The sequence below is a fragment of the Papaver somniferum genome, chromosome 6 (assembly GCF_003573695.1).
Source record: "Papaver somniferum cultivar HN1 chromosome 6, ASM357369v1, whole genome shotgun sequence".
Classification (NCBI taxonomy): Eukaryota; Viridiplantae; Streptophyta; class Magnoliopsida; order Ranunculales; family Papaveraceae; genus Papaver; species Papaver somniferum.
Window position 1 is genome coordinate 166,559,225 of NC_039363.1, and position 27,117 is coordinate 166,586,341.

The following is a 27,117-nucleotide window of genomic DNA, read 5'->3' on the forward strand; positions in this document are numbered from 1 at the left end:
GAGGGTACAACAACCACACCCAATATTTCGCTTAGCAATCTGTATGGACAAACTCTAATATACTTTTAAGAGAATTTATCAAGACTCAATCTTTTTAAACAGTATATCAAAGAGTTGATATCTTAATCTCTCGATTTGATTTATATTCAAGCAAATAGAAATTTGCGAGTCTTTATCAAATACTAGAGAGATAACTTGGATGGTACCAAAGACCAATATCCAAGTGTCAATCAATTTAAATCAACAACCAAAGATCAGATATTCTAATTGATTGAAACGAACGCACAACCTGTGATATTTCAATTATAAAGATAAACAATATAATGTGGAAATAGAAATAACACAGACACCAGAATTTTGTTAACGAGGAAACCGCAATTGCAGAAAAACCCCGGGAGCTAGTCTAGATTGAACACACACTGTATTAAGCCGCTACAGATAGAGCTGGCAATCCGAGCCAAAACCCGCGGGTTGGCCCGTCCCGTCCCGTGAAAACTCGTGCCCGTCCCGGATCGTAACTACACAAGACGGGCGCGGGTTGTATAATTAGTGGCTTGTGAAGAAACGGGTTAACCCGTCCCGTCCCGTGCAACCCGCGGGTAACCCGGCTCGGTCCGCACCCACTGCCACTTAGGCTGCTGCGTGTCACACAATGACACAGTTATCTGTTACGTGTCATGTAACATGTTCGTTCCTCTTCATATAAAAGGAAAAAACCCTAGCTCGCCTTCCTCTTCTTTCTTCCTCTTTTTTTCTTCTTCCCTGACCCTGCTGCAGCGCTGCTGAGTCTCCTACTCTCCTGAGTAAACTTCACAGATTCAGCAGAAAAATTATTAGATTCATCTAAAGATCAAAGACAGGTAATCAGATTTTCTTATTTGTTTTCTTCTTTATATAAATTTTTTGATTAGCCTGCTTGAATAACAAATTGTTTGAAGTCTTGAAGAGAAATACAAGAGCGGATTGATTTTCTGGGCTCGTGAAGATCGGAGGAATACAACAACGAATTGATTTTCTGGGTTCGTGAAGAGTGAATTGATTTTCTGTTCGATTAATAATATGTAAGATGTTTTTTTTCATTCGATTTGAGTTCAGTCTTCAGTTTGACTTATTCTTAGTAGATCTGTTATTCTGTTTGATTTTGAATTTGATTTGATTAAGATTTTTTTGAATTTCACATGTTTTAGTTTATTGTATGATTGTAATTGGTGATGAATCTGATGATTATATATACAAGATCTGTTTGATTTGGTCATGTACTCATGTTGTTCAGTTCCATACTTCCATGATTTATTTGTTGTATTCGTATTCAACAGTTTTGCTTGTGAAATTGAAATGATAGTAATGGTACTATGGGTAATGGGTTGGAATTGAATGAGCAATTTAGAGTTTGCTTGTGAATTTGAGATATTAATTGTATGAGCTTCAAATTGAATGAGTTTAGTTTGAATTTTGGTTGAGATTTAACATGCTTGATGTGATTGAAATCATATACAAAAGGTCTTTCTTTGTTTATCTTGTTTATCTTTTTCGAAGTATCATTCATATTACCAGCATTTTTATACATTTAAACCAGTGTTGTTACTGCTGTACTTGCATCCTTTTTGTTTTGTAGATTGGAGTTCTAGTGAAATCTTTAAATTTTGGTTTGAGCAGTTTGGATAAGTGGTTGTCCCCTAAATCTGTAAGTACATTTTGTAAATTTAAATCAAATAAAATTTGACTTCTTTATCTTTTATGGTAATTTTCATTCTTTACAGAGATTTAGGGGATTTGTTTGATTTGTTTGTTTTGTTAGATGTTATTGTTTTGGATGACTTGAAAATGCATGTACTATAATAGTTTTGTTGGATATCATTGTCTATGTATTTTTTCAATTTCTGTTTATGTAATTTTCATGTTTCTGAATGACTCTTTGACTTGTTCTTTGTGGCCGCTCCATCCATTTCAGGATGTCAAGTGTACAAGAGCAAGAGTTACCAGAACCAGACCATTTCAAGGATGTTATGAGTGCTGATGATGAAGATGATGATGTTGAGATGTTATGAATGTATGATACTATGATAGTATCTGTGTGACTGTGTCTGTGTTTCTTTAAGAAGACTAATTTGTTTAGTTTTGCAATTTTGAGTTTTTGAATTGATATACCAAATGAATTGGATGAATGTTAGATACTTAGGTTGTAGCTTGTAGGAAAGGAACTTTAGATGCCCTGAATGTGGAAGGAAATAGCCCAGAAATCGATTTCTGGCGAGTTGACTCAACAAAAACCAGGTAACCCGTGAGCACCCGTAAACCCGCGAGCTTTACCCGGGACGGGCACGGGTGGGATAAATGACCACCCGTGAAGAATTTTAACCCGCGAGCTCAGGCTTGTATTAACCCGTAACCCGCGGGTTGGTCACAAGCCAGACCCGTCCCGCCCGTTTGCCAGCTCTAGCTACAGACACTAGCCCACTACAAACTAACTTCGGTCTGGAGTGTAGTTGAACCCCAATCAATCTTACATTGATCCAAGGTACAGTTGCGCTCTTTACGTCTATGATCCCAGCAGGATACTATGCACTTAGTTCCCTTAGCTGATCTCATCCACAACTAAGAGTTGTTACGACTCAAAGTCGAAGACTTGAAATAAACAAATCTGTATCACACACAAAATTCTATAAAGATAGATAAATCTGTCTCCCACAGAAATACCTACAAGTTTTGTTCCGTATTTTGATAAATCAAGGTGAACAGGAACCAATTGATAATCCGGACTTATATTCCCGAAGAACAGCCTAGTATTATTAATCACCTCACAATAATCTTAATCGACGCGGCGAAATAAGATATTGTGGAATCACAAACGATGAGACGAAGATGTTTGTGATTACTTTTATATCTTGCGTATCGGAGATATCAATCTCAAGCCAATCGTTGTGATTGTACTCGTACGATAGAAACAACAAGATCAGATCACACAACTACGATAAAGTAGTATCTGTCCGGATTCACAGTCTCAATGAAGTATTTAAGTCGTTAACCTGGTTTTTAAGAAGAAACCAAAGGTTAAATGATAATCGAATCTAGCTAATGCAACTAGTATCACACGCAAGGTGTGGGGATTAGGTTTCCCAGTTTCTAAAGTTCTCCCTTATATAGTCTTTCAAATCAGGGTTTGCAATCAATGTTAGCTTGGTAACAAAGCATTCAATATTCACCGTTAGATGAAAACCTGATTAGATTCAAGCTAATATATTTCAACCGTTGGATCGAAAACCTAGCTTGTTACACACAAACGAAATGCACGTTTCTAGGTTTTTGTAACCGTACCCAAACTTGTACATTTGTTGGTTCAACAATAGTTAACCAAATGGTTAGCCATATGAGCACTTTCATATCAACTATTCTTCTTCTTCACCATAACTAGTTCAAATGACTCAAATGAACTAGTTAGAAAGTTTTTCAATTGCAAGGAAATCTTATGTAACTACACAAGACACAATCGAAGCAAAAACGATTTGATTCACTCGAAACGGTTCATGAACTTTATATCCACGGTTTGCAATTAGCATTTCTTAGTTTATATAAGTAAGAGTTCACAAACAATCATCTTTAGATATAACCAACTCAAGTTCGCGGACTGGGTTCGCGGACTTAAGTTCCCAAAAGGAGTTCTCAAACTCCAGCAGATTTTCTCGGGTCGAGAACTTCCGCCAGTTCGCAGACTTAGTTCACGGCTCTTGTTCCGGTTCTCTTGATCAACAAAGTTCTCAAACTTCGGTTCAAGAAATAAGGACTTATAAATATATGTGTTTCCACAACAATTCTTATATCCAACAATGGTTATATAATCTAAACTCTCATTTCAATCATTGAAACATTCTTAGAGGACGTTATATAGTTGTTGTTCACAAACCATTTTTCGTCAAAGCAATTTTCAAAGTGATTGAAACATAACATGACTTCCGTCACTAGGTAAAGATAAACTTGGAAAAAGCGAAAGCTTACCAACACATATTTCGAGAAATAGATAGGTGAGATAAACTCAGCTCGAAAGACCAAATGTGTATAATCAAGTCTATATAGCAAAACGACTTTTGTCTCAATATAGGAGATAGAGTAGATATACTTTTGAGTGATAGATAAGTTCATGTCTCCACATAACTTTTTTTCGATGAAGTTCCACTAGTTCCTTGAGTAGTTCTTCGTCTTGTATGATGATCCACCATGGAGTTCTTGAGATCAACTACATTTTCTATCCTAGTCCGATACTTAGCTATAGTAGACTAGAAATCAAGACTTATAGTTTTAATCACTAACATTGACAAACATGCTTGAGATAACAATGTATGCGAGTTCGACCGAGCAATGCTCTAACAGGTGTACACCATGAGGCATAAGGATGAAGTCCTATAAGTCTTTTTGAGGTGGAAGAAGGCAACTGAGACTCAAACTGACAGAAAGATCAAAGTACTACATTCGGATAATAGTGGAGAATACAAGAGTGATCCATTCTTTCAAGTATGTCAGGATGAGGGGATTAAAAGGCACTTCACGTTTAAGAAGACATCGCAATAAAATGGGGTAGCTGAACGCATGAATCGTACTTTGCTGGAGAAGGTACGATGTATGTTATCTAATGCTAGATTAGGTAAGGCTTTTTGGGATAAGGCAGTTACAACGCGTGCTTCCTCATTAATAGGTTGCCATCAGCTTCTTTAGAAGGTAAAACTCCTATGGAGAAATGGTTTGGTAAGGCAGCTTATGACTATGACTCGATTCATATCTTTGGTTGTCCTACGTGGTATTGTGTTAGTGAAAACAAGCTTGATAGCCATTCCGTGAAAGGAATCTTTGTGGGTATGAAAAGTGGAGTGATAGGGTTTCAAGTTTTGGAATCCAGTTGAGAAGAAGATAGTCATGAGTAGAGATGTCACATTTTATGAGATGTCTATGGTAAAGTTTTGGGGTTCTCGGCAGGTGGAGAACAGAAGCACCAGTACTAGTGAGCCTTTGCAGCGGGTGGAGATTGATGCAACTCCACTAATTCCAGTTAAGTATGTATCTGTTCAGAATACTTCTGAAGACATGAGGTTTACAAGAGAAGTAACTACTGAAGTTCCAAATGATAGTGACGTTGTTGTAGAAGAGAAACAAGAGTCATCAGAAGATATAGAATCTTCAGTCACCGAGGCCATAGCAACTAGAAAACCGAGAAGATCAACCAGAAATCCTGGTTGGATGGATGATGTTGTAGCTTATGCATTACCAGTAGTAGAGCATAGTACTCATACTTTTATGTAGAAGTTGCACGCAGTGCAGGGTGTAAAGAATGAGAAGGTGCAATACATGACGAGATGGAGTCTCTTTACAATAATGGCATATGGGTTCTTACGAATCTTCCGAACGGTAAGAAGGTCATAAGGTGCAAGTGGGTATATGCTAAGAAAGAAGGATCTTCGATGAATCAAATACGCTACAAGGCAAGGTTAGTTGCAAAAGTTTATGCCCAAATAGAAGGGATTGACTACAATGAGGTGTTCTCTCCGGTGGTAAAGTACTCATCAATCCGTATTTTATTGTCCTTAGAAGCACAATATGATTTATACCTAGTTCAGTTAGATGTTAAGACGGCGTTTTTACATGGTGATCTAGAAGAGGAGATCTATATGACTCAGCCGAGTGGGTTCAAGGTTGCTGGAAAAGAAGATTGTGTGTGTAAACTGAAGAGATTGTTGTATGGTTTGAAGCAGTCTCCAAGACAATGGTCCAAGCAATTTGACCAGTTTATGGTAGTCCAAACATACACAAGAAGTCACTATGACCATTGTGTATACTTCAAGAAGCTACGCGATGGGTCTTTCATATATTTTCTCATGTATGTCGATGATATGCTAATTGCATCGAGTAAAAAGAAAGAGATCGATAATTTGAAGAATAAGTTTTCATGTGAGTTTGAGATGAAAGATCTAGGAGAAGCTAAGAAGATTCTTGGTATGGAGATTCAACGCGACAGAGAGAAGGGTGAAGTTTGTTTGTCTCAGAAGGCATATTTGAAAAAAGTGTTACAGAAATTTGGTGTCAGTGAAGGAACTAAATCCGTAAGTATTCCCCTTGCTTCTCATTTTAAATTTAATGCTCTCATGTATCCCACTACTGAAGAAGAGCGAAGGTATATGACCCAACTCCCATATGCTAAGGTTATTGCTAGCTTGATATATGCAATGGTACGTAGAAGGACGGACATTTCACATGCAGTTAGTATGGTCAACCGTTATATGCTTTGTCCTGGTAAGGGACATTGGAAAGCTGTGAAATGGGATTTTGAGGTATCTTTAGGGTACAGTTGATGTTGGCTTGGAGTTTGTGAATGATGGAAGTAACAATCAGTTGTGTGTTGGGTATGTGGATCCTGACTATGCTGGTGATTTGGAAAAAAGACGTTCAACTACAGGGTATATATTTACCGTAGCAGGGTTGGAGATCAATATTGCAGTCTACTGTGGCGCTTTCAACTACGGAAGCAGAGTATATGGCAGTGACTGAGACATTTAAAGAGGCTATATGGTTACAAGGTTTTCTAGATGACTTAGGAGTTGTGCAAGACCAACTGCATGTGCATTGTGATAGTCCAAGTGCAATTTATTTGTCTAAGAATCAAGTGCATCATGATAGCCCAAACATATAGACGTTGTGAGAGAAATTCTGGAAGAAGAAGACAATCTACTTATGAAGATCGATACCAAAGAGAATCCAACTGATATGTTAACTAAAGGTGTATCTGCGGTCAAGTTTCGACATTGTTTGAAATTGATCCACATCCTTCTTGTTTGGTAAAAGTCCCTTTAGGGGTAGATATTCTTAGGAACCTGGTGGAGGCCTTCTATCAAGTTCATTTCAGAAAAATACGGTCGGGTTTGATTCTTATTGAGGATACGTAGGAAACCAGTGATTTTTCAATCGACGTTGGAAGACGGAGGTGATTTTATCTATTGATCGTCTCATGCATGAAATCATGATCCGAGGTGGAGAATTGTTGGTATGATGGTCAAGGATAGATTAGGAAAATCTATTGGTTTAGGAAACCAATTACTAGTGTCCTAATTATAGCAACTTAAGAGGTTTGTCTCTTAGAGTTAAGTTAGGAAACCTCATACTTATAGGAAATTAATCCTGGTTAAGGAATGTGTCTAGTCCTGTTGATATGTATAAATATACATAAAGAGAACCTAGTAAAAACACACCAGAAGTTCTCTTCTTCTCTTCTAAGGCTTCACATATTGCTCCCTCCTATAAGGTGATATATAAAATTGTTTATTCCTTCTCGAGGATTCAACCTCGTTAAATACTTGTTCTTCTTGTGCATGTAAGGATTGTGTTCTTGGAAATATTGGAGTAACATTGTAGCAGTGCAAACCTAACGTTTCCGCAGGCTTTGGCGCAACAATTGGTATCAAAGCGATCCAGTTGTCCCAACAGTTTCTTCTCGGGTAGTAACTGGATCCATGAGATCAATAACTGAATATTAGTGCTTGAAGGATCAATAAACCTTGAAGTAATCATTAGGATTCCTAAACCATTAATGGTCATTGAAAAAATCATGAGTAGAAACCCATGTTAGCATACTCTCCTTATTTTCTCCGGCATACAACAAGGTACATGCTTCAACTTAACAAAACAAAATGATTCAATTCATAATATATCCCTGAAATGAAATTTTTGACCCTATTTAAGGGAAATATAACTTTAATTTTTATCATAAAGCATGAGGATATATTAGGTATGTATATATATCATCTCAAGATGTTATTTTATTTTTCTTTTCCGAAAAAGAGGCAACCCTCATTATGTTGATAGAAACGAACCAAAATTTCCATACATCATCGTTCCATGTTTAAATGTTTGAGAAAGTTAATATAGCTCAAAGGATACTGTTTAAAATATAACCAAGTATGTTGTATAGTAAATTTCTTACAAAATACAACTAACTTTGCTTCTCAAATTATTTAAGATCTCATAACTAAAATAAATCATTTTCTTTATATTAAGCTTAGTGTTGCTTCCTAACTTTTACGCACTATTCTATTAGAAGCATGAGAGTTGGTTGAGAATCACTTCTAGACGAGATGATATGTCCAATTCATTCTATTGCCCATTAGAAAGCCACATCAGCTCTAGCTTTTTCTAACTCATTTCTACATGCAAACATCTAGCTTCTCTAATGCTCTCCATGTATGATCAAATAAATTTAGGCCAATTCCAGCCTTAGTTGTGGAATACATCATAGTCAAAGCAATATTGATTTTAAGGTTCATGGTTCCTGCAAATGATGTGTGGTAATTTTAACGACATCATCGTTTTTGGGATTGTAGTACAAAGATTGTATTATGTTATAACATGTTTGGTTGACTATCTTGTAACCACTGATGAGCTTAATTATATTATTTACTGTGACAATACTGTTTTGACTCTTCTTTTGAAAGGTAATATTACATCTTGTTTCCATATGTGTCAGATGATAATACTATATAAAACCTATCAATCAACATCATAACCTCCTCTATTTGGATTTTCAATACAGTCGTTTAACCAATCATGGAAAGTATTTGTACCATTTATAACATAATGCATATCAAAGTTAAAATGCATCCAAACTTATTGATTAATAAAATTACATTGTAGTAACAGGTGAATAATTTTCTTATAATCATCATTACATAAGTTATATTTGGTGCTTATGCCTTGAATGATAGCTGCCACACTTATATTATTGGAAAGTACAGCGTGGGCTGCTTTCTAAATTAAGTTCTTAACATATGGTGATATGTCTATCCTCCAGATATTATCCCATTTCTGGTTTGTTGTACCATTGGATTTACATGGTTATATAGAGATTTTACGATTTATTTTTCCGGCTAAGAGTCCAGTGGGGTATGTCTTCTTTATCATCAGCATGAATTCTTATTTTTCTAAATCCCAAGTATTATGTGAAGTGAACAAGTCACTGACTTTATTTAGACCTAGTGTATGCATTTCTGGTTTTAAGGATGGTGGCATTGTGTCCCAAATCCAGAAGTTATCCCATTGTCAATACTAGTTTCATTTCCTACTTCCCAAAAATAAAACCGTTCTATATTATTGATACCAGATAACAATCATTTCCAAATTCAACTATCCTTCCTATTAGGGGTGCTATTTATGTGGAGAACATCACTATTTGGATAGTATTTACTTTAAGGAGAAAGGCAAAAAGAGAGTCGAGATTATCTTTCCGTCTCCGTCCCATTTTAGCAATCATAGCTAAATTAAAGTTCTGATCATTTTTAATTCCAAGCCCCAATTCATCAAGAGATTTACTAATAAAGGTCTATTTTTTTTAAGCAAACTCCATCTTACCTTTCTCATTTAGACCATTTTCATCCTTCCCCCGCCAATAATCTCTCTGCAGTTTTGTTAGTTCTTTACATATCTTAATTGGTATCTTAGAGTAATTTATTTGATAGACATACAAAGAGGTATTTACATTCTTAATTATTACAGTTTCGCCAGCATTATTCAGATCAATTTCGTTCTAACAAACTAATATAGATTTCATCTTTTACACATGAACAATGCATTCATCATTCAGTTTTTGATCCTTTTGTAAACAAATGAGATCCTAGGTACTTATATTTTAGAGGCATAACAGTGACTCATAGAATATCTTTAACTTTGTGTCTTATGATTGTATCTGTTGTGGGGATAAAAAAAAATCCGATTTACTTAAATTAATAAATTTCCTATAGAAGCTAAACCACGGTTCTTGAAAAAATTAACTAAGTCGTAGCATGTTTTTTCATTTAACTTACAAAACAACAGACAGTCATCCCCAAACAATAACCGACTTACAGAAGGAGCTTGATGAACTATTTTTATACCTTTTATTAAACTTGTGTTTTATCAACATGCATAATTATTCTTGAAAGTGATTCCTTGCAGAACAAGAACAAATAAAGGGAGATTGAATCTCTTTGTCTTAAACATCTGGTAGGTTTAAAGAATTTAGTGGGAGACACATTCAATAAAATAGAAAGAGCAGTTTTCGGAATACATTGATGCACAAAATAACACCATTTGTTGTTAAAACCTAATTTGTTCATTATTTGTAACAAGAATTTCCACTCGACCCTATCGAAAGCTTTGGACATATCTATTTCTAGTCCCATAACACCTTTCTTCGATTTAAAATTTTTCATCTTATGGATAATTTCAGGTTCCAGCGTGATATTTTCTAAAATCTTCCTTTAAAGAATGAAGGCACATTGATATGTTGAAATGGTTTTTCCTAAAATCCTTTTCATTCTACTTTCCATAAGTTGTGATATTATTTCATAATATATGTTGGCAAGGGCTATTGGTCTGAACTCGGCAGGAGTAGTAGGGTTTAGAGTTTTGGGAATTAGAGAGATGAGTGAGGCATTAATTTCCATCGATATGTTTCCAGTTGGGAAAATGTTTGAAAATGTTGATCGAGTCAGGCCTAATGGTTTCCCATTGTTGTTGAAAAGAAAATAGGAGGGAAACCATATATGCATGGGATTTTGTCTGGTTCCATGGAGAACGGAATGTTCTTGATTTCAGGTTCAGATGGAGTACAACAGAGCATTTCATTATCTATCTGAGTTATGCAACTTGAATGAGGTCAATCATACTTTGATCAATAATATGATTAACAATAGAAGTTATGTTTTGAAGGTGACATGTAGCGGATCAGAAAATCTGGACTTCAAGCGAACCGGGTTTCGGCCCTCTAGAAAACTCTGACTCTCCCATACGCCACTCAAGTAACCGGACCTTCAAATTCTTCTGAAAAACTCAAATTCGAATTACCTAAACTGCATTATAAGAAAGCACACTTAGTATCTATTCTCCAATTATAAGAGATGACCAGTTGTCAAAATGAGAGACGGACAGTTGCCAAAAATAATAGACTTATATGGCCAGTTGCCAATTCTAACAATTAATATGGCCAGTTGCCAAAATGGAAGATGGCCAGTTGCCAATTCAAATAATTCATGTGGCTAGTTGCCAATTCAAATAATTCATGTGGCCAGTTGCCAGATGGCCACTTGCCAGATGGCCACTTGCCATTTCAAATAATTCATATGGCTAGTTGCCAATTCAAATAATTCATGTGACCAGTTGCCATTTCAAATAATTCATATGGCCAGTAGCCAATGTTGAGGTTTTGTTCCGTATACAAAACTATATGGCTGAAATTCGACTTATGGTGACAGTTTTTGAAGCAGACGGTGATCTAATACTGTCAAAACCGTGGCTAAAGGCAGTTTTTGGTTTGGAATGCCTACAAGGTTTGTTTGGATTAGGAAACTTGTATGACGGTTTGTATGAGTATTTTTCAAGTTTAGGGTTTCCTAATTTAGGCGTGAAACTATTCTTAGAAGTTCTCTAAGACTTGATGAGCAAGGATTTGTCTACTATATAAGAAGGCTTATATTGTGAGTAGAAATCCATTCTCTTGGAGAATCCTCTCTTTATGAGAGTGTTCAGGTCACAACCGTTGTGTCCTACGATTTTTGGTGACGGGGTAAAATCTATGTGAGAAGAGAGACTTGTAGAAAGAGCGGGTATGAGAGAAATCTAGGGTTTCTAGGGCTCGTACGGAAGAAGCTAGAATTCATGATGTTCTTCGTGTTCTTGTCTAAAATCGAAGCAACCATGGCGGTAGAAGTTTATGGAAAAATAAGAACAAAGGAAGAGGTAAACTCTTCGTAATATGTTTTGTTGTTTCTAACGGTTAGCGCTAGTAGATTATATAACTAGTTGATTATATGATGTGTGACGATGTAATAACTTGTTATGCTAATGAAGATTCTCGGGGTGGTTTTGGCCGTGGATGTAGTCTACAAAGGTGAACCACGTAATCTTTGTGTCGTGTGTGATTGTCTATTATCGTATTGATCACATATTTGTGCTAGTATTATTCGATCATGCTAATCTAAAGATGTAAGAGACAGATTCGAGCTAAATTATCTAAATTAGGATGTTTCGTGGAATTTACTTCTATGATAATATGTCGGTTCGATATTAACGTAACCTAAGTTTTTCGACAGCCAATTCCAAATAATTCATGTGGCCAGTTGCCATCGTTTTACGGTGACGCCATTAGCAAGTTGACAATGGTGAAGGATGGCCAGTTGCCAATAGTGAAGAATGGCCAGTTACCATCATTTTACTACTTTCATAAATGAAGAAAAGAAATGATCGCACCAATCTGAACTTAAGCAGTGACTTAGAATCCTTGATTACAAGGAACTTTACAATCATTGCAGCTGCATGTGAACACGTATAGAAGTTCATACACGAGGATGACATATCTGCTTGTAATTAGCAGTGCCTGCAAATGCATATAACCAAAGACGAATGTTACAAATTTTGATTTTGGAAGGACCCAACTGTTAAATAGTTCAATGGTAAAGCTAACCATGTGGAGCATTATCTGCATGATTATAAAAGGGGATACCAGTATTATTTGGGGATGATACCAATTCACATAGGATAAAAAAAATATTAACATATCCTGACCGTCGGATCTTTCAATTGGTATGATCCCGCTAATAATGGTATCCCCGCTAATAGTGATATCTCCTTTATAAATCATGATTATCTGGAGACCCTTTCTCAAAATATATCTTGTGATCGTTTTTCTGTTCGGGTAGATCTACTGCTGCTGGATCAATATTTAACGGGTTTCCGGGTTCGGAAAACCAATATAAATTACCGTGGGATGGCCTTGCTTCCACTTTAAAAGGAATTGACCATGAAAAATCCATTTTACGAGGCTTCTATATAGGGGAAATTAGGCTCAGGCCCAACCCACGGATAACCCATAATATGAGGCCCTTAATTAAAAAAAGTTTAAATCTAGGCCCCGAGTTTTTAAAAGACTTTGATACCCTTATGCATATTGTCAAGCCCATAATTAAATAAAATTTAAATCTAGGCCCAAGATTATTAAATCTAGGCCCGAAATTATTAAAATACAGTGCGAAGGTGTAAACAGAAGTTACACATGCATATGGCATGTGTAACCAGAAGTTACACATCCTTATGATATGTGTAATGCAAAGTTACACTTGTATATATATGCAAAAAAAATAGACATCAAAAAAAACACACACAAAAAAAAATACAGTTATTACTTTAATATTCATTTACAATAATTTCTTAGCATGTGTAACTAGAAGTTACACACACATCTGTTTAGTGTAATTGAGAGTTACATATGTGTCTATCTAGTGTAACTGAGAGTTACACATGCATCTGACTTGTGTATTCAGCGTCAACTCCAGTTCCAGCGAGACCATTACCACGTTTAAGCAATTATCTTTTATGAAGTTATCTAAAACCTGAAATATAACAACAAGCAATCAGTATTTATACGATTAAAATGAACAGTACATAAAACAATGTATATTTCAGTTTCACAAGCATTTGACTAGTGTAGCTAGCGGTTACATATGCATCTGAATTATGTAACTGAGAGTTACACATGCATATAACATGTGTAACTAGGAGATACACATTCATCTGGCTAGTGTAGCTAGAAGTTATACATGCATATGACTAGTGTAACTAGGAGTTACATATGCATATTGGTATGTGTACCCAAAATCAGTATGTGTAAGTAAAAGTTACACATCTAATTAGCATGTGTAACTTGCAGATACACATGCATCTGAATTATGTAATTAGGAGTTACACATGCATCAGACTTGGATATGTCAACATAAAATCAGCAAATCCATCTCTAAATGAATAACACTAGCAAAAACGAGAGGTGACTATCAAGCAATTACCAGTCATAAATAATACAGTTAACCTTGCAAGTGAATGAGAAGCTCTTAATTAAGATACGACTGCTTCAGCAGAAAGACGTTGTTAGCACTGTATTAACAGAAAGACGTTTTACAACGCTAGTCTAGATGTACCTAAGCCATTTTCATATTATCGATGACGACGGACATTTTAAGCAACAGAAAGTAAACCTTCAGACAGTAATTATACTGGCAGAATAATACAAACACCTGAGAACCTTGTGCTAGCACATTAATATCACAAAAAATGATCACACAACTGATTCAGCAGGGTATAGATATGAACCCAGGAAAACAAAATGCATGTGTAATCAGTAGTTACACATGCATATGTCATATGTAAACAATAGTTACACATGCATATTAGCATAAGTTTCACATACAATCATCATGTGTAACTAGAAGTTACACATCTAATTAGCATGTGTAACTATAAGTATAACCTGCATCTAATTAGTCTAATCTGCATCCACTACTACTCCCTACTACTAGGACTTGATGTTCTTTCCTCAATTTCATAAATATAACCACTATAACAGATAGAAGTTTCATCATTAGGTTACATATGCATATCCCATCAAATTAGATGTGTAACTATAAGTTACACATCTAATTTGCATGTGTAACTAGTATATACACATTCATTTGGCTTGTGTACCTAGAAGTTACATATTTAATTAGCATGTGTAACTACTAGTTACACATCCATAGTTTGCCAATGTTAGTTAAACGTGCAAACTGTCATGCATATGGCTTGTGTAATGTGCAGTTAAACAGATGTATAAGTTAAGTGAAACCATTCCAGACCTATATCCATATACTACCTTTCAAGAAAAAGAAGTAGCTAGTCATAAGTAATCAGGAAGGCTTACTTGATAACGGTGTTCAATTATCTGTCTGGATGTTGTACATCTTCTTGAAAGCATCCTTGTTTTCTTCTTGTTGTTGTCTTCAATCTTCTTCATTACGGACTCGGTGGTGAGTGGGTATTTCAGGATCTGGTAATGGTCAAGCTTGTTCCTTGGTAGTGCATTAATACATGGGTACTTGGGATTCCTTGCCTTCTGCAATGTCTTTGGCCTGTGAAATGTGACTGATGTGCAGATGTTCTTAGCCTTCTTCTTAATGGTTGATGCTCCAGCTTTGACAGCCTTGAAAGCTTTGTTAGCCAGCACCTTGGGGTCAGCCTTCTTAGTAACTACATGACAAACAAATGATATCAGTACCATAGCATCTAGAACACTTCTCATACAAATGAACAAAAGCCTTGGAAGCTTTGTTAGCCAGCACCTTGGGGTCAGCCTTCTCGTCTTTCTTATCTTCCCCGATTCCAAATGCTTGTATATCTGCAACAAATAAAATTATTGAACAATTAACAAAGATCACAAAGATCACAAAAAAACACTTGATAACTTATCAAAAGCGTGTGTAAATATAAATTACATATGCATCTGTCTAATGTAATTCGAAGTTACACGTGCATCTGTCTAATGTAAGTCAGAGTTACACATGCATATATCATGTGTAATTAACAGCTGCACATGCTTATGACTCGTGTACCCGACATGTACACTATGTTAAAATCACTAATCAAAAAAGGCTACAACTATTCAGAAATTATTGTCATAAAAATATTTAAGTTGTCATAGGCTAAACATTCCAGAAAACAAAACATGTGTAATCAGCTGGTATACTACAAAACGCATGTGTAATTGGGAGTTACACATGCATATGGCATGTGTAACTTGGAGTTACATATGCATATGGTATGTGTAATTGTGAGTTACACATCCACCCGTAATAGTTCGAAATATTGAAATATATGATGGAATTCAGCAATTACCCGTTCAAACAAGAAATCGTTTTTTGCTGGAGCGTCACCTGCACAAAAACAAGGGGAAACAAATAAAAATCTTGATTCAGTGCAGAAAACATAAAGCCTATACTGAATAATCTGGTGGTCAGCTTTACAGGTCTCATTTTTTCTCTAAATATGTGGGGTAAAAGTTAACAAGAAAAAAAAAACTTTTCAAGGTCTGGATAATTAAGCACACAAGAGATTGTATCCACCATAATACGGTACCTTTTAAGTCATTGAAGTGGAACCATAAGCCATTACCCTGTAGAATTTAGAAAACAATGACAGAAATCATCAAATTGCAAATGAACAATCATCAAATTATTATCATTGAATGCAATAGCTTACTGAGGTCCTCCATGTTTGGAATAGTAGCTGAAACAGCAATGAACCGAACATGAGCCAGAGCACCTGATTCCATTTTGGGGATGTGAGCAAGCATTTTAAAAGAAGTAAAAACAGCTAAAAAACTGGAAAAAGTTCATACACAAGCAAACTGTACTACAAGTAATTGGCAGTATAACTCAAGCATATGTAACTAGCATTCAATTAACTACAAAAAGTATATAACGAAGGCATATGGAGGCGGTCAAACTTCAAAATCCGTTACCAATTAGAATATGTAACTAGCAGTTACACATCCAATTGGCATGTGTAACTAGTAACTAGTAGCTGCATACCCAATTAGCTTGCATACTTTGAGTTACACATGCATATGTCATGTGTAACTTGGAGTTACACATGCACCCGTAATAGTTCGAAATATGGAAATATATGTGTAATTGTGTGTTACACAAAAATCAAGCTTCAACAGCAATAAATGAATTTAATGCTCTAACCAAGTGTATTAGAGAGGGAATACAAACCTCAAGAGCCTTTGATGAGCAGAATGGACACCTTCTTGTTGATATTTTTACACATTAATAAGGGAATATCAACAAGTGTATTAGAAAGTTATATTTTTACACAATAACATTATACTTCTTGCATACGTACTATGAGTATCTCAGTATCCAGCTTCTCAACAGATTGCTTTGCATGGTGATGTCTGAAATGCTGCTCATCCTGCTGCCTTACTAGATTGCACCTGAACTTTGTAACTGCAACCTAAGCATACATCTAATATCACCACCAAGTTCATTCTGCAGCTTCAATTGCAGCAGCAATGTTAAAGTAATATGTCGATTGAAACTATTTCAATCAACTAATAACGGATAGAAGTTTCATATTAGGTTACATATGCATATCCCAACAAATTAGCATAGTTACACATCTATTTTGCATGTGTAACTAATATATACACATCAATTTAGCTTGTGTAACTAGAAGTTACACATCTAATTAGCATGTGTAACTACTAGTTACACATCCATAGTCTACCAATACTATGCTGGTAAAAAAGCCTTACACTGTGAAGTGGGAAACCTGGTAAAAGTTCATACACAAGAAAACTGTACTACATGTAATCGGCAGTTACACATTCATATATCATGTGTAATTCGCAGTTACATATGTCATAAGCATATGTAATAGGAAGTTACACATGCATATGGCATGTGTAAGCCGCAGTTACACTTCGGTGTTTTTTAAAGCCATCTTACCATTGGGAGAATAGATACTGAGATGAATTGGATCGGTAGAGATAGATTTGGAGCGTCATGTCCCTTTATTCGTTTCATCTGTGATCTCCTATCTCAGAGCAGCTACATAAATATAACAGATAAGCATGTTAGATGAAATTTATCAAATTGGGTCGGTTGTACAAATTATACTTAAATTTCAGAGAATCAAATGCTTAACGAGGACACCTTTGTATATCAAACAAAAAAATTAGTTACAATGATGACCAAAATTTGCAGAGTAACCAAAACAGACCTAGGACCACGTAAAAAACAGATTAAACATACTTCCAACATTTGCAGAGTAACCAAAACATTTGCAGCATGACATCGGAAAATGAAGTACCTAACAACCAAATAACTAAGACACAACCAGTGAGAAACAACCAAAAAATTTACCTCAAGAGCAAAACATTGGCAGCATGGCATCTGAAATGAAGTACCTATAATCATCTTTATCAGTTGACTTCTACTTCTCAGCACTGCTTTCTTTCATATATGTCAACACATATGAGCCTGGTGATAAGGATGAATCAGAGCTTTCTAATTTCTCAGAAAAGTACAACAATTGAGCAATCAAACTCTTTTGTGATTCAAGAGTGTTTTCTGTTGTTTCATCTATAGCCACTTGGATAAACAAACTAACCAATGAAGCAGTTCTCATTCAATTTATCAATTCTGATATCACCAGTGCCTCCTCATCCTCCTAAAGAACCCCTACCTGCACCACCAACATCACCAGACCAGTTCATATGAGTGGATGAAAAATCAAATCAAATCTATGGGTAACAGAGACAATGATTCTTTGATACTGAATCTCAAAACATTATTTTAGATCGTAGCTACAAATTAAGATTTACGACGAATAGATATGGATTTTTTGTTCAAGTTTTTTCAAAAAATCTAAATCAAAACAACCAGAGTGAGTAGAAAATTGTAGATCTATGCTTCGATTTCAATTAGGATAGGTTAATTAAAAAAAAATGAAGATATAGGTTCTGAAAACCCTAAAATCCTTAAGACAAGATGATACTTATACGCAAAATCATGCTCATCTTTCCCATGATTAAGGATCTAAACTCTAATTACGGATCAGATAATGAAATCGAGATTAATTTTCATTTTTTTTTTCAAAATCATTAAAATCAAACCACGAGAAATTTGATTTCAACTCGAAATCGATTAATGAAAGCTTTAAAGGAAGATTAACTTACCTTTCAATTCGTTTTTCCTGATGTTTCTCTTCGATTTCTTTGGTTAATTATCAGACTAAACAAATCATCTGCATCTTCCGTAAGATCTATCTTTTGATCAGATTCAATCGATCTTTGACATAAATGAAACTACAGAGGCATAAAAGGAGAAGATGCAATCAATCGTTGTTGTTGCAGTCGAAGATTTGATGAAGACGAAGAAGATTTGATGCAGTCGAAAATGAATCTCAGGAACCCTAGAAACCATTGTTCTACAACAGAGAGAGATAAAGATGAAAGAGAAAGAGAATAGAGAAATGAAAAGAAGCTTCTGGGATTCCCTTGTATAAATACTAAAGGGCAATGTTGCCATTATTAAAGTTCAGAATAATTAATTATGGGCCTGATCTAAAGATAATTTGATTTTTCGGGTCTAGTAATATCATTTTATGAAAGTGTGGAGTTGAGGGTGGAGGATCCATTTTGTGGGGCTTCTATATGTTTGAACTCATATAGTAGGGGGTTCTAGTATTTTTCACTTCTATATATTGAACCCATATAGCAGCAGGGGTTGTAGTATTTTCCACTTTTACTTTATTTAGTTTAAGCCCATGGAAACACAGTTAAGCGAGTGTTCTTCCCCGAACGAAAATACCTAACTGCTCTACAAGAATCTGCTGAAGGAGGAGAAGCTTCAAAATGTCGAGCGTTCCGGATGAAATCTACCTGGAAGTTCTGTCAAGGTTACCAGTGAGATCCACATATGTCTGTAAGTGTGTCTGCAAAACCTGGTTTTCCATAATTTCCAACCCAAATTTTGTTAAAAAACACCTTAATCATTCTCTCCAAAGAAACAAACCTACTCTCATGCTTAAAGGGATGGATGGGGTTAAAGAGGTAATCTATTCCATAGGTCATGATTCATTGAAATCATTATTGTCTAGGGATAAATTTCTTGATTATGCTGTAGAAATGGATTATCCATTCAATTCTCCAGAGTGTTTAGTTGATCTACTGGGTTGTTGTCATGGTCTGGTTTGCCTATGGTTAGAGGTCGGTGATGGGACTTTTTTATGTCTTTGGAATCCAGCAACCAAAGAGTACAAACAAGTACCCAAATCACCAGATGATCATGATGATATGAATCAAATGAGCATGGTTGCATTTGGTTATGATTCTAAGAATGATGATTACAAGTTACTAACTCGTTTTGATAATTTAGTCCAAGTCTATTCATTAGGATTAAATTCCTGGAAAAGAATTGAAAATGTGGAGTTTCGCAGCTTTCGGGATGCTGGGGTGCTTGTTAATGGAGATCTTCATTGGTTAGCTGAATCAAAAGACTCTTCACGACAAATTGTAGTCTCTTTAGATATGAGTGAGGAGATATTCAAAGAAATGCAACTACCAAAAACTTCGGTGAGTAGGCCGCATCGGTTTATGACAGTGGGGGCGTTGGAAGGGTGCCTCTGTGTCCTTGGTAGTGTTATTTGTCTCCAGGCTGAAGTATGGGTAATGCAGGATTATGGAGTTCATGAATCTTGGACCAAACGCTATGTTATTAACCATGAATCGGTCGCGAACGATTATTTATTGAGGCTTGTGTGGTCTTTTAAGAGTGGGGAGATTCTATTCGGGATTTCTTCTAATGGTTCTCTAATCTCATACGACCCAAACTATCGAAGACTTAGATCAACTAACCTCCTCAGGGTAACACATTTGCAAAAGGAAGGGTCTTATTGCGAAAGCTTAATTTCACTGAACTCTAATACTTATCAGGGAAGGACAAGAGGAACCAACAGGTGAATTAATTTGTTAGTGCTTATTTGATAATAATTTGTATATCCATTTCCTGTCCCATTATTGCACCTTTTACTGTTAAGCAAAATAAGTTTGGATTGTCATAATTTATAAACACTGATGGATAACTCTTAAATTTTGTGGTAATGCAGGAGCGTGCCCAGGCATAGAGGAGGCTTAGATAGTTTAGATTAGTTGGGCTTGAGGCAATCATATGGGATGAAGAACTGAAACAAGAGAATGCCTTGGGGATAACAAATATGGTGAGGTATAATCTCATTGAAATGACGCGGTAGAATTCTTTTGTGTAGGGTTAAGTTTAGAGTACAAGTATGGTGATAGTTTAGATTAGTTGTCTTGATGTCTTGTTTTCTGGATATAGTTAAAATAATGCAACTGCATATTAGATGTGTGTTTCTAAAGCTCTCTGTAGAACTTGGTCTCTAGTGGTCCAGTGGTATGAGTCCGAGTCAGAAACAGTTGGATTAAATCTAGAAACAGTGGTGCAATTATCATTTTGGGCTAATGCTATTTATACTTTTACCATGAAAAACGGAAGATAATTTTGTTGAGATTTAGTGAGTTATTTTTCATTACGTTTCTCGCATAATTGTTCTATACTGTACGGCCTATGAATACACCATGTAATGGTAGTGAATGGCGTGAACCTTTTGTGTTGTATCTCGTCTAACATGCACAACAATACATCTGCCTGTGTAGAGTTTCTTCTAACTTCTTTGTTATCAATTCTGCATTTCTTCTTGAGATCATCCAATCATTTAAAGCTCTCTACCAATAGTGGCAGTCGTGTTTGTAATTAGTTGCAATAGCAATCTCTCCAGATTCTAGATTTAGTCATTATTTATACTCCTCTATGATGTTTGACAGAGCCATGTGTCCTTTACATGTATTTGTATGATCTGATTTCTTCTCAGTCTTGAAGTCCCAACTAGTTATTTTCTTGTTCTGATGTTCATTATGCTGTTAGATTTTGTAGTAGTACCACTACACATGCAAATCATGTGGCCGTACAAATCTATGGGATTTCTTTGAGGGATGAATTCAATGAGGTTTGTCCAGGGTTTAGATAAATGAACTATAACTTCTAGGATTTTCTCTATAAACTAGATCGAAGTATCGAACTGGGCATTGACAAGGAAATTACTGAATAAGATGATCCAAGGCATCTTGCTATTGAGAATCTCTGTGGTGCTCTACATACTTGACAATCGCATGTCCATGTTTCTGAATGAGATCATGTGAACTAATCCAGTGATCTTTGTTTTCGTCTTTCAGTTTTGGAACAATAGCCAGCCAAGAGGTTTTTTTGTATCATTTTTTTTTTCTGCTTCAATTGCATTTCTACAGATCCATTCCATGATTCCATCTCAAATGGTTCATTTTGCTTTTGTGAATTCATTTTCGTTCTTTTTTCCTCCTTTTTTCTTTTTGCTTCTGTACATAAAATTCAGGCCCGGTAAACATAGGTAGTTTTCACTAGTGAAAAGGATGCGTGTTTTGGGCCTTGGAGGTGGCTTCAGCCAGGTGAAGTCTGGCAGCTCTGCCCCTGGGAAAAATGGTATTACTTGGGTAACATCGAGTATGCTCTTGCCAACATTCTTATTGGAAAACATGAGTACAGATAAGAACCAACAATAATAATGCATATAACTCATACTTTTTTGTCACTAGAGAAGAATAGGTAGTATAAGAACCGATAAAGCAACAATACCCAGGCGAATACGACCACTGACTTGCACAGGAGCGCTTGATAGCCTCAAATCGTGGTTCAAAGACATCGATCCGCGATCATTGACAGTAACGTTCGTTCCTAACATCAAATCACGTCTTTTTGACTTCAAAATTCCATTCGAATACCTTGTTTTTGTATCCAATTCGATCCTAAACATGACCGTTTCCCCGCTAGAAACCTCTGTTCTAGCTTTCTCCCAAGGTACTCCAAGAGTCATAACTGTCCCTGAGCGATGAGCTGCCAAACCGGACGAATGATGAAACTCAGGTATAGAGATGTTTCCGATCGGTGAACTCGAGCTATCACTATAATAATAAAAAGCCAAGTTAATGCTATCATAGTAAACCGATTTTGGCTGCTCGTCTCCCTTGTTGTTTAACCTCCAAAAACTGAGCTCCACAGATATGGAGACTCATTTGAGGCTACGTCGAGGCCGGGTACGTAAAACTTCTTGAGAAAAATTGTTGGGGGAGACTGGCACTCGGCGAAACCAATAAATTATAATTGCTACAAACATTTTGGAATACGTAGCTCTATTACTCTGCAAGAATCAAGATGCTAGCTAGGAATGTCTCAACAACTGTCAAAAATGAAGTGCTTTTACAGATATTTCTCAACAACTGACAAAACACATGCATGATATCGTGATTAGTATATTTTGGCCGCCGGGGTGGGTGAATAATTCCTTTTTCTGAAGAGAGTAGGTATATGAGAACGCTAATTTGATGGTTAGCCCATTGGGGTGAGCATCGGAAAAGCGGTGTAGTTACACAGGTGCAGGCTACAAGTCAGAACTGTGGCCTGAGATAGATGTCAGGCTCGGTCGAATCAGACTCGAGTCAGCCAAAAACGAACAATTTAAGCGGAAACCCAATTATTTAGCGCGGGAAACTTGTTGACTCGGTTGTTTGAAACGGGGGACTTTACCTCCTATAAATCGGAACCTGAAAGAAAGTTGTAAAAACTAGGGTTTTGCAGGAATGGAGATAGAAAACAGTGGAGATGGTGCCAGTGTCACTATTACTAACAAGGAGAAAGAGGAATATGGTGGAGTAATCGGAAGCATTCATATTTCATCACTAGAAAACTCAGAATCCAGTGTTGTGGATCTGACTGGTCTTGTTCATCAGCTCCCTTGCTGTATCAAACACGATGGTCCTTCCTCCGTCTCTCAATACTTCAAACCCAATAAATCTGGTGATTTAATTTGAGACTCGTTTACTTATCTATCTTAAATTCTTAATTTTCATTTTGTTTATCTGAAACAATTGGTTGTAATTAAACTAGGTATTGTGATGGAGAATGGTATCAGTGTAGAAGAAACTCATTTCAGAGGAAGGAAATTGCAAGGAGCAAACATTCCCCTTCCACAAGGATATTCTGGTAAGAATTAAGAATCTTATATTTCGAACCCTAAAACTTTCATTTTGCTTAATTTTATAGTTAAAATCCGATTTCATATTTTACTTGATTTCTAGGTTATGTTTTGGGGAAAAAGAAGAAACCAATTAAGAGGAAAACTTGTGAAGAGGAGGATAGGGATTCCTGGGAGACATGTGCAAGATTTCAAAGCATTACGTATTGGAATCACGACAACATTCCTTCTCAAGATGATGTTCTGTTGAGGTCTTTTCACTGGTTCAAAATTGCTAATGCGGTAAGCTTTCAGTTGACTTAATGATGGTAGTTTGTTGTATTACGTGCAATACACTGTTTTTTAATCCCATCATTACTTCACGTACATCTTTTTAATTGGATAAACCAACAATGAAAATGTGCAATGCTCGTTTTAATTACTACCTGTATTTTCATGGTTAGAATTCTTTTTATTTTGTTTTATTAGAAGCACCATTTTAAGCTACCACCACTGCTAATACTCAATATCCCCGTCACTGCATTAAGTATATCATGTCAATTCTACACATGATATGAAATGAAAACAAACACTAGTATATAGGATGGTGATTTACATTTAAGTTTGTTGGACTATTTTGATGCTATGGTCATTAAACAATTCAAGAATAATGTTCCGAACTGTGAACTTTGTAGGTATGTATACAACTTGTTAGGATTAACAAACTTATTAGTTTTTTAATCCAAGTAGGATTTTTTATAATTGATGAAGTACGTAGTACCGGGTAATTAGTTTCATGAAGTAACTCTTTGTTAGTCCTACTCCAATTCTGTTCATATAATAAGACTCACATTCTGATCTTTCGAACCTCAAATCTAGGCAGTTTATAGTCTAAATTAAGGCGAGTACATTGTCGTTAGACTACAAACTTTCTAGAATAGGGTTATAAAGAGATGTTAGTGTTATCAGTCGTGGGTAGTATTTGTACAGGAGTTGTTTAATCTAAAGTGTATTTACATGGAAGCCATATGAGATAATTGAAGTGTAGAATGGCTACGTCGCATTCACTCATCTAATAAATCTAACTTAATCCGAGTTCAATTTAATTGAAACAAACTTTTGCACCTGAGTTCTGTACAGTTTGTAGCCTAAAGACGAATCCCAATGTCCTCAGCGTGCAAACTTTACTTTCTAAAACTCGGGTGCAAAACAAGGAGATGCTAGGGATATTGAGGATGTTGCTGTCATGCAGAAGATTAATCTAGGGTCACTTGCATGGAAGCAACATGAGATAAAGGGTCTGTCGAAAACACTACTTATACTTTCATGTTAGCTTTTAAGTGTATAGTTGTGCAAGTTTCGGTAGAAAAACATCTCTACTTCTTTTGGCTGATTTTGCTATTTGGTGAGTTCTATGGTGCAAATGCAAAAAATGCACTAGTTTTGTGGCTCACTGTCGTATTCTGATAGCTTATGGTTGAATGCTATTAAGAAAGCAAAACTACTGTTAGAAATTTGCAAAATGAGGACATGTTTATACATAACACAACTATTATGCGCTGATAGAAAGTTTGCATCAATGGAGGTTACATGTGTGAACCCCAGTATGAAATCCAGGATATTAATTAGAGGTGCAACTTGGAAGGCTGCACCAGTGTGGACACTGACTGAAAGTTTTAATGCTAGACTAGCTTTTCCTTAGCCCACCTTGAGGCTGAACGATAAATTTAAAAGTGTAACTGCTAGGCTAGCTAGTAGCCTAGTACCATGGACCACCCTGATCTGGGTGTTCGTGTTCGGTTGAGTAAATCTGATCTATAGCAGGAAATCTTCTATTCAATAAAATCCTTGCTGAACATGATTTTTGGTGCAGAAAAAAGTCAAGAAATAAGCTGTGCTTGAGATTTATACTGACAAAGATAGTAAGGGAGAAGGAAGGGAGAAGAAGAGAAATGTGTGGAACTAGTCTGACACTCTTAGAAACGTGGTAAGAGGTTATCATAGTGAAGCTAAAGCGATTAAGAACGGGTGATGGAGGTTGGTAATAACGAGGGAATCCCGCAGCCATTACCTGAGTAATGCTTAGTGAGAGGAACAGGAAACTAATTGAACCTTTAGTCTGAAAATTTTACTTCTTAAGGTGGATGAGATATCTTTTTGGATATGGTTGTAGGTTCACTACGTATGTATAAATCTTGCATAGCCAGATAGCCAGATGATGAACCGAGGCATTTTATAAGAAGTATGCATCAGGCATCTAACACCAGCTCTTAAATAGTTTTAGTACTAACAGTCCTATGATTCTATAGCCTTGGGCCTAAGCTCAGCATATTTGGGTTTTGTCAAGCTATTTATTTCTTAAAAGTTTTGCTGCTGTATTGTTACTCCATTTTCTGTTTACATGTTTTGAATTCATGGGTTTATTGTTTACCCAGAGAAAATTTGTTATTCTAATTGCTTGTGTTTTCTCCACATATGCAGCTGCACGCACCTGTTCCTATTGACGATTTGGCTTCTGTGCCCAATCTTTCATGCTAAAGTCAATGCAAACATTTAAGGGATTTAAGTCTTACGAATTCAGACGCATTTATGTATTAAATGTAACTAAAACTAGGTTATTTGAGTTTTTCCAAATTGCTTAGCAGGATTTTCACCAAGATTGAGAAATATGTATACACAAGTGGGTTTACTACTCCTTGACGCAGTTATTCGGGAAGAAGTTGGATGATTCTGTGGAATATGTTTCTCATTATTGCTACTGGTGTAATTGAGTTTGTGGAACCATTTAAGTCCCCGTCATGTCCAGAAAAATAAATGTGCCTAATCTATGCTCAACCAGTGAAACCGCACGGCGCGTGCTTGCCACCAGAACCTCAGCTATGCGAAAAAAAATTGTTTATAAGCAATACTTGCACATTCGACGAAGATTCACGGAGCAGTAAGCAAAAAGCGAACTCATATTTCGCCTTTTACTAAAGAATACTATGTGCTTGCCTCATCTTTCGCATTTCACTAAAGAATATTGTGTGCCTTAGTTAGAGGCATACACCTATTTTTGGGGGTTTTCTTTATTGTGGGCGATACCCAACATAGCTTGAAATCAAATATAATATCAAGGACTTTTAACATCCCATAAGAAAACAACATATAAACCGCACCCTCACATAATCTTTATTGGGTTGCAGGGCATTCAGCCGGGACCTACCATTTTCCTTAAAAGGGTTCAACATTTCTCCTGAGTTAGTTTGGGAAATTCATGGTATCTTTCTGATTTTTTACGTGGTCCACACAGAAATCGCTCATATAATATCTATCCCAAGTCATCATGTTATGTCCATGGATGGATTACTTGAACCTGTTATCCAAGTCATCATGTTCTGTCCATGGATGGATTACTTGAGCCTGGTGTTAGTATCCAACCTTCCTAATCTCAGCCCTTCTATGGCAATAATGCATTTAATGACGATTATTATCTGAACTTTCACACGCTACATACATGTTAATAAGGGAATTCGCGTTCAATGACGATTACTATCTATGATTTTTGTCCAAAAAGCATAGCAACAACTTTGCTTGAACTACCTGAGAGACGTTGTAGCTCCCTTTTTAGGATATCAATCTCTTTATCTTTCAGAACAATTGTGTAAACCAGTTTTTCTTGCTCATATTTTTCCTCTT

General features: G+C 36.1%; 3 protein-coding genes and 2 long non-coding RNA genes across 6 annotated transcripts; 3 read left to right on the forward strand and 2 right to left on the reverse strand.

The window, feature by feature from the left end:
- Positions 1 to 824: 824 nt before the first annotated feature.
- On the forward strand, positions 825 to 2,098 carry LOC113286384. 2 transcript variants are annotated; one of them, XR_003329264.1, is made up of 4 exons: positions 825 to 860; positions 939 to 1,061; positions 1,616 to 1,684; positions 1,952 to 2,098. It is a non-coding gene; the product is annotated as an uncharacterized LOC113286384 (long non-coding RNA). The 2 variants fall into 2 exon arrangements; XR_003329263.1 differs by having other exon boundaries at positions 832 to 1,061.
- A 12,612-nt stretch (positions 2,099 to 14,710) lies between these two features.
- LOC113291759 (60S ribosomal protein L23a-like) lies at positions 14,711 to 16,141 on the reverse strand. The gene is made up of 3 exons (XM_026541255.1): positions 16,069 to 16,141; positions 15,104 to 15,208; positions 14,711 to 15,060 (listed from the first exon to the last, which is right to left on the reverse strand). The coding sequence occupies exons 1-3, from the start codon at positions 16,139 to 16,141 to the stop codon at positions 14,711 to 14,713; spliced, it is 528 nt and encodes a 175-aa protein (XP_026397040.1).
- Positions 16,142 to 17,791: 1,650 nt separating this feature from the next.
- On the reverse strand, positions 17,792 to 18,600 carry LOC113291940. The gene is made up of 3 exons (XR_003331653.1): positions 18,554 to 18,600; positions 17,986 to 18,060; positions 17,792 to 17,855 (listed from the first exon to the last, which is right to left on the reverse strand). It is a non-coding gene; the product is annotated as an uncharacterized LOC113291940 (long non-coding RNA).
- A 534-nt stretch (positions 18,601 to 19,134) lies between these two features.
- On the forward strand, positions 19,135 to 20,928 carry LOC113290030 (F-box/kelch-repeat protein At3g06240-like). The gene is made up of 2 exons (XM_026539505.1): positions 19,135 to 20,334; positions 20,485 to 20,928. Exons 1-2 carry the CDS (start codon positions 19,232 to 19,234, stop codon positions 20,525 to 20,527), a joined length of 1,146 nt encoding a protein of 381 aa, XP_026395290.1. The 5' UTR covers positions 19,135 to 19,231; the 3' UTR covers positions 20,528 to 20,928.
- Positions 20,929 to 23,050: 2,122 nt separating this feature from the next.
- LOC113286385 (ribonuclease H2 subunit C-like) lies at positions 23,051 to 26,252 on the forward strand. The gene is made up of 4 exons (XM_026535019.1): positions 23,051 to 23,282; positions 23,373 to 23,468; positions 23,564 to 23,742; positions 25,921 to 26,252. Exons 1-4 carry the CDS (start codon positions 23,066 to 23,068, stop codon positions 25,975 to 25,977), a joined length of 549 nt encoding a protein of 182 aa, XP_026390804.1. The 5' UTR covers positions 23,051 to 23,065; the 3' UTR covers positions 25,978 to 26,252.
- Positions 26,253 to 27,117: the final 865 nt, after the last annotated feature.

Excerpts from the sequence above, each read along its gene's own strand:
- LOC113291759 (XM_026541255.1), bottom strand. The coding sequence starts at position 16,141 with ATGGAATCAGGTGCTCTGGCTCATGTTCGGTTCATTGCTGTTTCAGCT. Across the intron at positions 15,209-16,068 it reads TCCAAACATGGAGGACCTCA|ATATACAAGCATTTGGAATC; the intron begins GTAAGCTATTGC and ends TATTTGTTGCAG. Across the intron at positions 15,061-15,103 it reads TGTTCATTTGTATGAGAAGT|TTACTAAGAAGGCTGACCCC; the intron begins GTTCTAGATGCT and ends TTTGTCATGTAG.
- LOC113290030 (XM_026539505.1), top strand. The coding sequence starts at position 19,232 with ATGTCGAGCGTTCCGGATGAAATCTACCTGGAAGTTCTGTCAAGGTTA. Across the intron at positions 20,335-20,484 it reads AGGACAAGAGGAACCAACAG|GAGCGTGCCCAGGCATAGAG; the intron begins GTGAATTAATTT and ends GTGGTAATGCAG.
- LOC113286385 (XM_026535019.1), top strand. The coding sequence starts at position 23,066 with ATGGAGATAGAAAACAGTGGAGATGGTGCCAGTGTCACTATTACTAAC. Across the intron at positions 23,283-23,372 it reads CTTCAAACCCAATAAATCTG|GTATTGTGATGGAGAATGGT; the intron begins GTGATTTAATTT and ends TAATTAAACTAG. Across the intron at positions 23,469-23,563 it reads CCTTCCACAAGGATATTCTG|GTTATGTTTTGGGGAAAAAG; the intron begins GTAAGAATTAAG and ends CTTGATTTCTAG.